Source organism: Salvia splendens, chromosome 3 (assembly GCF_004379255.2).
Source record: "Salvia splendens isolate huo1 chromosome 3, SspV2, whole genome shotgun sequence".
Classification (NCBI taxonomy): Eukaryota; Viridiplantae; Streptophyta; class Magnoliopsida; order Lamiales; family Lamiaceae; genus Salvia; species Salvia splendens.
In genome coordinates, this window is record NC_056034.1 from 44,757,946 (window position 1) to 44,770,232 (window position 12,287).

A 12,287-nucleotide genomic window follows, 5' to 3' on the forward strand; every position below is an offset into this window, starting at 1 on the left:
GTTCGGGGTACTTGTTCTCCTGACATGTGAGTCAATTTATAAGACCCTTTGCCGAGGACTTCTGACACCCGATATGGACCCTCCCATGTGGGTTCGAGTTTGCCCAGCTTTTCTGCTCGGCTTACTTCGTTGTTTCTCAAGACGAGATCTCCCACTTGAAATTGAAGCTTTTTCACCCTTTGGTTATAATACCGGGCTACTTGCTCCTTATACTTGGCTGCTTTTATGCACGCCAATTCTCTTCTTTCTTCGGCGAGATCTAGTTCTGCTCTCAGTCCGTCGTCATTCATTTCTGAGGAGAAATTTAGAGTTCGGGGACTGGGTACGCCGATCTCCACTGGAATTACGGCTTCAGTGCCGTACACCAGACTATACGGAGTTTCACCGTTGGAGGTTTTGGGTGTAGTTCGGTAGGACCATAGGACTTGAGGGAGATTTTCTACCCATTGTCCTTTGGCTTGTTCTAACCGAGCTTTTAACCCTTTCACCAGAATCCGGTTCGTTACTTCCGTTTGTCCGTTTGCTTGGGGATGGGAGACCGAAGTGAACCGCTGTTGAATGTTCAGCTCTTGGCACCAATTCTTGAACGTCTTGTCGGTGAACTGAGTCCCATTATCCGAGATGAGGATGTGGGGTATGCCAAATCGGCACACTATGTTCTTCCAGACGAAGTCCAATGCCTTTGAGCTCGTTATCGTAGCTAATGGTTCAGCCTCCACCCACTTCGTGAAGTAGTCCACGGCAACGATAAGGAATTTCATTTGCCGAGGAGCTTGAGGAAGTGGTCCCACTATGTCTATGCCCCATTGCATGAAAGGCCAAGGGCTTTGCATAGTGTATAGATCGGTCTGCGGCATCCTTGGGACATTTGCATGAATTTGGCACTTCGTACACTTCTTGACGAGCTACACTGCCTCTTGTACCATGGTTGGCCAATAATATCCCCATCTCAGAACTTTTTTAGCTAAAGCTCTGGCTCCGATGTGGCTACCGCACGATCCTTCATGAACTTCTCTGAGGATGTAGTCCGTCTCTTCTGGTCCTACGCACCGCAATAACGGCTGGAGGTAAGACTTTCTAAAGAGGACTCCTTCATGAAGTTCGTACCGAAGTGCTCGGCACGTGATCTTCCGAGCTTCTCTCTTATCCTCGGGCAATTGTCCTTGATCCAGATACTGCAAGATCGGCGTCATCCAGTTCGGCGAGCTGGATACTGAGTGTACCTCGGCTTCATCAATGCTTCGGTGCATTAATTCTTCCGCCTTTGAGCTCGGATCTGAGGCCAACTTACTTAAGGTATCTGCTCGGCTATTTTCCGCTCTGGGAATGCGGATTATCCGAAAATAGGAGAAACTTCGGCTGATGCTTTGCGCTTTGTCCAAATACTTCTTCATTCTCTCGTCACGGGCTTCACTTGTACCCAACATGTGATTTACTATGACTTGTGAATCACAATGGACTTTGAGAGATTTGACGAGCAGACTTTGCGCTAACTGGAGTCCGGCCAGGAGGGCTTCGTACTCGGCTTCATTATTAGTAGTGGGGAATAGGAACCGAAGTGAGTAGGCTACCTCGTGTCCGTCGGGAGCGACAAGTAAAATACCAGCTCCACTTCCCATCTTGTTCGAAGCTCCATCTACGAACCCGCTCCAGCAGTCCGGCGGCTCTACTTCGGATTCCAAGGGCTGTGCTAGTTCGGCACTGGCAGAATTCTTCTGTTCGGCAATAACAGGAATTGCTTGATCGAACTTCGCTTCTGCAAGAAAATCTGCCAAGGCTTGTCCCTTGATGGCTTTCCGAGGTAGATATTCAATTGTGTGCTCTCCCAACTCTATAGCCCACTTGGCGATTCTGCCTGATGCTTCTGGTTTGGTCAACACTTGCCGAAGTGGCAGATCAGTTAAGACGCATACCTTGTGAGCATAGAAGTATGGCCGCAGTCTCCTGGCTGCATTTACTAATGCCAGAGCAATCTTTTCCAGAGGTTGATACCTGGTTTCTGGACCTCTTAATGCTCGGCTTGTAAAGTAGATGGGAAGCTGCTTTAGGCCTTCTTCTCGTACAAGCACCGCGCTGATGGTTTGATCCGATGCCGCTAAGTATAAGAATATTACTTCGGCTTCGGTTGGAGCAGAGAGAATAGGAAGCTCGGCTAGATAACTTTTGAGCTCGTCAAAGGCCTTTTTCTGCTCGGCTCCCCACTCGAACTTTGGTGCCTTTTTCAACACCGTGAAGAACGGCAGTTGCTTTTCGGCTGCTTGAGAAAGGAATCGATTCAGTGCGGCTAGACATCCGGTTAGCCTTTGCACGTCATGTATGGACTTCGGCATCGCCATGTTTTGAACAACTTGAACTTTTGAGGGGTTTGCCTTGAGTCCGTCCTTTGAAACCCAACAACCCAGAAACTTTCCCGAATCTACCAAAAAGGTACACTTTTGGGGATTAAGTTTGAGGTTGGCTTTCTTGAGCACGTTGAGAGTGGACTTGAGGTTGTGCTCGTACTCCGAAGTGCTTTTGCTTTTGACGACTATATCGTCAACATACACTTCGACCTCCTTTCCAATCAGGTGCCGAAAAAGCTTGTCTACCATCCTTTGATAAGTGGCTCCGGCATTCTTTAAACCGAATGGCATCTTTTTATAAGCGAAAATGCCGAAATCAGTAATGAAGGCCGTTTTTGAAGCGTCAATCTCATCCATTAAAACTTAATGGTATCCTTTGTACAGATCAAGAAAACAAAAAATTTCAAAGCCTATCAAAGCTTCTACTTTTTTATCTATGTTCGGAAGGGGATAGCAATCTTTGGGACAGTGCTTATTTAGATCGGTGAAATCTATGCACATCCGCCATCCTCCTTCCTTTTTCTTGATCATGACAGGATTGGCCACCCACGAAGGATACTTCACTTCGAATAACACATCCGCCTTCAATAATTGACGGACTTCGTCATGGATGACTTGACTTCGTTCTGCCGCAAAGAGTCTTTGCTTCTGTTTTATCGGCCGGACTGAAGGATCAATATTTAACCGATGAGTGATTACCTCGGGGGGCACTCCGGTCATGTCCAACGGAGACCATGCAAAGACGTCTTTATACTCCTTGAGGAGCTGGATGGTTTTTTCCCGAAGTAGGGGCGTTCCCGCGAAGCCGATCTTAACCGTTCTGGATGGATCGTCTTCGTACAGCTGAACTGTCATCGAGTTCGGCTCCGGTATGACTTCGGTCATCGCCTCTGACTCCGGCTGCTGTGATTGCTATGCTTGGTGGTGCCGATCTGACTGTTCGGCACTTCTAAGCGCAATTTGCAGACATTCCTTTGCTCTCTTTTGGTCACCTCGGATGACCGCTATCCCTCCTTTAGTAGGGATCTTGATGGTGAGGTGATAAGTGGAGCAAACGGCCCGAACTGTGTTGAGCCAGTCTCTTCCCAGGATGATGTTGTACGGGGACCGAGCTTTCACCACGAAAAACTCAATCATCGTACTGGAGCTAGTAGGCGCTTTCCCCACCGTGATCGGAAGGCTGATAATACCTTCAGGGCGGGTGTCCTCCTGGGCGAAGCTCTTCAGGGGAAGCGGAGCCGGACTGAGCCGAGCTGGGTCCACTTCTAGTTTGTCAAAGCACTCTTTAAAAAGAATGCTAACCGACGCTCCCGTATCCACAAACACCCTGTGGATCAGTTTGTTTGCCACTCCGGCTTGGATGACAATGGCGTCTTGGTGAGGAGAGATGGCCGGGACGGGATCAGCATCCGAGAACGTAATCACTTCGTCCTGCTTCAGCCTTTTATGCGTTGGCTCCTCTCGATTGGAACCTCTGCGCTCTGACTTTAGGGACGACTTGGTCTTCCCGGCAGGGAGAGCGTCAATAGTCTGGATTACTCCATCATATTGCGGCTCGTCATCGTCTTCGGGATCCGGCTGCCTTTTCGGATCCTGAGGAGCGCAGTTCGCACCACTCTGCTTCTTATTCTTCTTTGGCTGCTTGCTTTGGTATTTTTTCAATGTCCCTGCCTTCACAAGAACATCGATACCTGCAGCCAAGTTTCTGCACTCCTCAGTATCGTGACCGTGGTCTTGATGGTAGGAGCAGTAGCTATCCTGTGGTCGGCGCGCGGCTGATTTCGTCATCCGCTTTGGCTTTTCGAATAGGTCAGAGTGCAGTTCGAAAATTTCCGCTCTCGGCTTGTTCAGCGGTACGAACTGAGCGGTCGGCTTCTCGGGATTGAGACGGGGTCCCAATCTGTCTTGCACCGGAGCCCTTTGAATTCTTTCAAATGGAGTCCGGCGAGGATGCCCCTGATCGCTATGATCGGGCTTCCTTCTGTCTCCTCGGGTCGATGAGCTGTCTAACGACCGTTTGCGACGGTCTGCCTCATCGGCCCGGGAGTACTGGTCCGCAATGTCCCACATTTCCTGAGCTGTCTGCGGACCGCACTCAACGAGCTTCCTGTAGAGAGCTCCGGGCAGGATTCCATTTTGGAATGCCGAGATGACAAGCAGATCGTTGAGATCGTCTACTTGCAGGCATTCCTTGTGGAATCTTGTCATAAAGTCGCTGATTTTTTCGTCGCGACCTTGACGAATGGAAAGCAGCTGAGCCGAAGTGATTCGGGCTTCCGCTTTCTGAAAGAACCTCCTGTGGAAGGCATCCATTAGATCTCGGTAAGATCTGATGCTGCCCTGGGGGAGGCTATCGAACCACCTTCTCGCGTTCCCGATGAGCAGCTCGGGAAACAGCTTGCACATGTGGACCTCGTTGAGACCCTGGTTCGCCATGTTATATTGATAGCGCCCCAAGAAATCGTGAGGGTCCACGAGCCCGTCGTAAGTCATCGACGGAGTTCGGTAGTTCTGTGGTAGGGGAGTTCGGGTGATGTCGTCCGAGAACGGAGTCTTCAGTGCTCCGTACACGGCGAATCCGATATCTCGTCGGTATGGAGGAGATTGAGTTCTCCTGTGATTCCGGTACCGAGGAGGAACTGGAACATGTTGGGGACGGGGATTCTTTCTCCTGGGAGATGCGACACTACTGCGGTAGTGACTTTCTTGTGCGGAGGGAGAAGGAGAATCCGCCGTTTTCGTCTCCGGCTGCTTTTGGCTTTTTCGCAGGAAGGTTAAGAATTCCTCCTGCTTCGCCGCCAAAAACTGCTTGACAGCCTCATTCAAATCGGGCTGCTGGGAAGACTCAGTGGGACGATTTTTGGAGCGGCTTGTTCCTTCGCCATGAGAACTGGTGGTGGATTTATCCCTAGGCTGTTTTCCAGACCTACGGGATGGATTGGCTTCCTCCTGGTTCTCACGGGCAGGAATACGGGTACTCTGCGATCTGGTATGCATTTTTTGGGTGGAAAGAATGGATCAAAAATTCGCTTTATCACAAATTTTGTTCTCTGCTTCCCACAGACGGCGCCAGTGATGGATCCGCGAATTTTTGATGTTAGTAAATGCTGGTAGAGAATAAAGACTACGACACAATGAATTTACGTGGTTCGATTTACTGAAGTAAATCTACGTCCACGGGAAGAAGGGAGGGCAAGATTGTATTGCTTGATCTGGGATTACAGCTTACAACACAGACTTGCTATATGATATTTTATCTCTAGAGAGCTTAACCCTTTTCTATCTGATCTAAGTTCTATTTATACATTGAACTAGGATCGTGGTTTGCAGCCCCACTAACAAGATCGTGGGTGAGCAATAACTGCTCAATAACTGCTTCGTACCACTAAATAGATCGTGGGTATAGTGGAGGTCGTGGAGGCCTTTCATGAGTCCACTAACTCCTAGTTCGGTCGAATGCTGAGACCGAACTGCTGGACTTTACCGATCAGCTCTTGCCGATCTGAGAGGAGAGCTTGACTGGTCGGCTTTTACCGAGCTGTAGGCTGAGTCCGAACTCTTTGGTCGTGCCGAACTCTTTGGTGCCGAACAGATACTCTTTCTTGGGCTCTGGGCTGATGGGCCGTCACTGTTATTGGGCTTGCCATTAGGGTTTAGTTCGTACCCCATCAGCAGACTATATCTTATTAATCAGTTTGAAATAATTAATAAATCTCCATCCTAAAATTAATTTTAAGCAAAAAAAAAAGCAATTATTTATGTGTAACGTGCTTAAAACAAAACCCATACTATATGGTAGTACATATTTCCTTATTTGTAAGATTCCTTAAAACAAAAGCCCATACTATATGCATGGTACATAATTTCCTTATTTGTAAGATGCCTTAAAACAAAAGCCCATACTATATGGTACTCCCTCCGTCTACCATTAAGAGTCTCAGTCACTTTTGCACACTCGTTTTATAAAAATGATAGTAATAAATAGTTAAAGTAGAGAAAAGATAAAGTAAGAGAAAGAATAATGCTGAGAAGGGTCTTCTTAACATTATTAGATTTCAATTCAAATTTCATGCAATTTTTCATACTCATCTTCTCATGTCTCATGTCTCATGTCTCATGTCTCATAAAGTGTGAAGGATTGAGATGTTGGTATATGTTTGAGTGATGATGGATTACCGTACCATTGTTAGGGACATGCCGTACCATTGGCTATGTCCTGTTAATGTTGAGTGAAAGATTGAGATGATGGATTGAAAAATTGGGTTCATATTGATATATCCTGTTAAAGAATTCAAAGTGTTAAGGGACATGCCGTACCATTGGCTATGTCCCAATTTTTTATATTTTTTTTAAGTATTTCTAGATTCTTCACAAACAAATTTGGGCCCTATCTAATCAAACAAATTTGGGCTTATCTAATTGTTTTGTTTTTGGGCCCTAAGTATTAAGGTATACTTTATATTGAGCTTTATTTAAATAAAAAGTTGGGTCTTATCATCTAATTGAGAGATTGATCAAATCAATTTAGGCTCTTCTTAATATAATGACTTCAGTCCTTCAACGCATAACGATAATTTGACATTTGCTTGTATAGCTCTAATTCTATCTTTATTCCTTTCGCCTAAAGAAATGAAATATCTTAAAATCAGTCATTTGTAGTATAACTAGTTGAATCATCCTCTAACCAAATGCATTTTGAAAGATTAAAAGCACAACTATCTCAATTTATACCATTTCTTAAAATTGGTTAATTTGTGAAGATATTAGACATAGTTTAATATATATATATATATATAAGATTTATCTATACATATATAAAAGCAATTTTTGGCCTTATATTGAAATATTTGTAAGTTATGAGTATAAATTTTTATATTTATAAAATATGTCATAATTAATATAGAAACATATATAAAAGGTGAGTTTTGGCATTATATTGAAATATACGTAAGTTATGAGTATAAATTTTAATATTTATAAAATATGTCATAATTATTATAGAAAATGAAAGGTTGTTATACTATTCATAATGGTATTTATGTACATTTAATATTATGATTGATTGATGACACTACATATTCATTAATAATATTTAATTTTATTTAATCATTCGGAACGTTTTTACATAATTATAAATGTTTCAACTTTCAAGCATAAAATTTATATTATCATTGTAAATTATTTTTTTTAAATATAATAAATCATAGAAACTAACTATCTATAATATTTTAAAGTTAATGCATTGCATATTCATCTCGAACTTCATCGCTTTCACAGATTTCATGCAAAGAGAACACCCAAAGTCAACGAAATGGCAAACGGAAGCAAAGAAGACGTAGAGTATAAAATATCACTTTGTTTTCGCGTACATGTATAATCATCAATTTGGAGAGTGGGGAGGAAAATAAGGTTGAGGATCATGTTATGTTTAAGTGATATTAGTTCATATTTAAACTTTTTTCTTAATGTTAGTTTGTTTTATTTTTTGTTAGTTTTGTTTTAATTTTTTTGTCTTAGCTATAATAATTTTTTACAAATAGAATATATCATAGAAACTAGCCATCTATAATATTTTGTAGTTAATGCATTGCATATTCATCTCAAACTTCGTCACTACCACAAGTTTCATGCAAAAAGAGCACCTAAGTCAACAAAATGGTAAAAGTTGTAATATAGGGTATGTAGTTGATTTTTGTTTTAGATTATTACGTGTAGATGGTGAAAAACTAGCTTATGGAATAGATTGCGCCGGTGCAGGACGAGAAAAGTGCATGAGATGATAACTGGTGATGAAGAAGGCCACCCGAGTTAGATGGAGGCGGATAAAAGATGTTGGGAAAATGATAAGGTAGAGGGGTATTGGAGTACAAAGAAAAGTCGGAGGGTAATGTTTTAATATGAATGAGTTATTATACCTAATAAATTGTTTGTTAGCAATACATTTTTTAATTAGTTGACCCAATTATATAGGTGAAGAGTTTAGATGATTATTTTTTTATGAGACATATATGATATAACAAATTCTTATGGATTTATGTGATGAATTTATTTTTTAATTTAATAAATTAGATCTTTGAAATTGATAAAAATATGAAGGTAGATTATATTTATTATATTTTTCTATGACAATGGCTTCCATATTTTGAACATTATAAATTGTATATTAATAATTTCATATTGATGGTGTTAGACATTAAATTTTACTATGTATTGTTTAAATAAGATTGTTCCTTTTATATCCAAAAACGTTTTAATCAATATATGTGCTTTTGTTGTTTTAATATAATTTTAAATATTATACTAATTGCATAATTGGTTTTAACATTTTACTTATATTACTCTAGATTGAGATTATAGTTATTAGTTGTGATTAATTTTACTATATTATAATTTTATTTTTATACTTAATTATTGCTATATTCATAAATCTATTTAATAAAAAAAATTGATAGGAGCATTAAATATATGAATAATTTAAATCATATAAATTTAAAACTTCTTTGAGAAGTCAAGTTAGAAAATTTGTATTATCCAATAATCACATTTTAGTTGACTGTTTATTTCTTTCTTTTAATTTCAGACCATAGCATAACTTGATATACATTGCCAAAGACTAAATGAATTTTTTATATTGAAAAGAATAAATTTCTTACTTCCCGCCACATATATGTATAAAAAGTAAATTACTACTATCACTTAAAATAATAATAATATTTTATGCATCTTGTTTGTTTTGAATAGTGTGAGAATTTGCACTACTATTTATATTAAGAAGTTATACAAACTTTATAAGTTAGATTTAATTTTAAATATATATAATGTCATCTTATTCCTTAGTTTAATCTATAAACTTAGTAGTATTGTTTAATTAGAGGCGAATTAAAATATAAGAACTAAAAACTTTAATTGAGTAAATATAGGATGGAAACTGTAAGCATTACATATATGTGTTGTCGTTTAGCTTGTGAATTAATTCGGAGAAAAAGTATTGCAATAAATGAGTAAATCTCAATTTAACCTAAATAAATGGAAGGCAAACTAAACTCTCTAACACAATTCCAATTTAATTCAAATATAAGTCTAATAATTATATAAATTTAATAACTTAATTATATAAAAAAAATAATGGTAGTGAGTGCACTATTTAAGTGTGTTTTAAAACTTCTTCAAAAAGTTAGCATTTTATTGGGGCTATTATTTGTCCAATTGTTTTTGCCTTAAAAAATTATTTTTGAATAGAAAACACCTCATCTTTCCATTTTCCCTCCAAAAAGGGCATTAAAGACTTTTCATCAAACTTGCATTTTAGATTAGGATAGATAACATCGATTAGTACACATATAACTATCTCTCTGATCATCTTGCAGACCACGTTTTGATTTTGTAACTAAAACTTGGAAGTCAACATCTTTTTTATCGCCTTAGGTAACTAGCAAAAATTTTCTTTATCATACATAATTAAAATGGATGGATTATGGAGAGTATCATCTTACCAAAAGTTGTCAAAAAAAATTTAAAAATTCATGTTGTGTATTTTAGTATAAAATTTTATTCATGACATCAACAAATATGTTGCAAAATGTGCTTTTGCAATCACATGTTTTCACTATAGTATAAGAAAAATAAGCAAAATATGATGCATAATAATATGCTCTGTATTGATCCACGTTAATTCTACATTAGCAACCGCAACACCATTTAGTTATATATAGTACTCCAATGCTACAAAAACTAACACATAGGTATGTATCACTTCTAATTTTGAAGGAAAAAAAGGGTACTATTTGAGTGCGTGTGTGTGTGTCTATGTCTCTTCTTGATCGGGTGCGGGTTCTGCCGGGGCATCGGGTTCTTTGTCGGGCAAATCGAGATCTACAGGGAGTGCGTTTTTCTTGAGGGAAGTAGTCTTAGTGAGATGAGAATAGCTGCCCTTCTCCTTGAAGAGCTGAGCAAAGTGAGTCTTGCAGTAAACGATGCCGTCGAGGGCGGCATAAGACGACATCGTTAGGTTGCACCCTCCATGGGCACACCTAAAGCATTGCTTGTGGAAGAACTCTCCCTCCACGGACACCTGAATGCATGTATAGGAACGGACGCAGAAACAAATATTGATAGATGTTATAAAGGCTTATATCCTTATCACATTAATAATTTATAGCTACATAAAATGAACAATGCCCAATAATAAAATTACATTAGAGACTATAGTGTAGGTTATGTAACATACCTTCTCAAGTGGGTATACAGTTTTTTTACAAACTGAACATTTGTCTACAGTGCCAGAAAACATGGATGACAATTTACTAGGACTCCTGCCCTATACATATCACCAAATCAAATTATTATAAATCTCAATTTTCAATAGCAATTCCCATCCACTTTTTCTTAAATAAAATTATGGTAAATAAAGCCATAGGGTTACCAGTTCTGCATATTTGCCACCTGATCAGTAATAAAATAAAATATAATGTAAGAATTATTATAATCTGACAAATTATGTATCCAAATTTAAATATGTAGGGTTTGAAAACTGACTTAAGCTTGATTGAAACTTCCTAGTAGTGAAGCTGCCTGTTTCTCTGAAGAGTTGTTCAAAGTGAGGCTTGCAATAGAGCTTCCCATCCAAAGTAGAGTAGCTGCTTATCTGTAATTTTTTCGAATCAATATGAATTTGTTGATGTTAATTTTTCTGGAAAATTAATTATTACTCAAGATAGAGTAATTATTAATAAAAAGAAGATTGGGAATTTCCCCCTTTCCCATGAAACAAGCACTGAAGCACATATGAAGTGGAGTTAATATAACTCATTTTTTTAAATATAACTCATTATCATAATGTTGTTTCTTACATACCTACACACATAAATATACATAGTTATTTATCTTATTTTATTTTTAAATTTGTATCAATAAAATTAAATACTAATAATTAATTTGATTGCACGAAAAATAAAATAAAAAACTACAATTTTTGTAACGAGATTTACGCATTATTCTAGAAAATTCGTTGGTAGAATGGAAAGAGTTGGGGGAAGAAGGGTCCACGGGGAATGAATGGGAAGATCGAAAGGTTGGAAGAAGAAAGGATTTTTTGGTTAGACGCATGGAATTGGCTAAGCATTTTCTTCGAACAAATATAGAACCAGAATGGAATATGGTGTATATTCTTATGGAATGTATCTCATATTTTTTTTTGAAGAAAATACGATACATTCTCGTAAGAAAACTCTAAGAGGAAAAGTTTTTTTTTGTATCTTACTTTTATAAATTATGTAAAATTGGAATACGCAGCGAAAATAACACAACACATACAGCGAGACGTCCGTTGCAAGTGTCGCATTTGAAGCAATTCTTGTGATAGGGAACTCCATTGGCAGAAAACATTTCAGCAAAATGCACAACTTTTTCACAAGAATGGCATTTCTGCGTCGTGCCAAAGTTAGACGACGTCATAATTCTAATTTGATTTTTCTTTGATGAAATAATTTCTACATATGAACAAATTGGTGTTTTAGAAAATGATCATTTTAAGCAGATTTTAAAGGTCAGATATAGGCTGAAATTTAAAGTAGGGGAAATGATGGTTCTGGTGAATTTGGACCTACTATTAAGGGCTATATTTATGTAAAAGAATATGAGAGAAATCAAATTATTTTGGCATCTAAATTAATCAGTGGGATATAAGGGGTTTTAGGCTCGTTTCACGTCATATGTTTGAATCTAATTAAAAACTTGGAACGTTTTTGTTCAAATTTATTATTACTGCAAATAATAATAAAAAATACTTATAAGTTAAAATTTTGAGTATGAAATTGTACAATTATAGGAGTACTATAATCTTCACTAGGTGTCGATGCTCGTGTTTGATCATGAGGAATTGTTTTCTTGATTTTATAGCTTAATTTACGAAATAATCAAGATTTGCAAATACACATGTATCTTGGT

The 12,287-nt window shown here is 38.6% G+C and overlaps 1 protein-coding gene across 1 annotated transcript; it reads right to left on the bottom strand.

The window, feature by feature from the left end:
• Positions 1 to 10,146: 10,146 nt before the first annotated feature.
• LOC121797082 (LIM domain-containing protein WLIM2a-like) lies at positions 10,147 to 11,795 on the bottom strand. The gene is made up of 5 exons (XM_042195814.1): positions 11,655 to 11,795; positions 10,878 to 10,986; positions 10,765 to 10,784; positions 10,570 to 10,659; positions 10,147 to 10,413 (listed from the first exon to the last, which is right to left on the bottom strand). Exons 1-5 carry the CDS (start codon positions 11,793 to 11,795, stop codon positions 10,147 to 10,149), a joined length of 627 nt encoding a protein of 208 aa, XP_042051748.1.
• Positions 11,796 to 12,287: the final 492 nt, after the last annotated feature.

Excerpts from the sequence above, each read along its gene's own strand:
- LOC121797082 (XM_042195814.1), bottom strand. The coding sequence starts at position 11,795 with ATGACGTCGTCTAACTTTGGCACGACGCAGAAATGCCATTCTTGTGAA. Across the intron at positions 10,987-11,654 it reads CTTGCAACGGACGTCTCGCT|ATAAGCAGCTACTCTACTTT; the intron begins GTATGTGTTGTG and ends AAAAAATTACAG. Across the intron at positions 10,660-10,764 it reads GTGGCAAATATGCAGAACTG|GGCAGGAGTCCTAGTAAATT; the intron begins GTAACCCTATGG and ends TGATATGTATAG.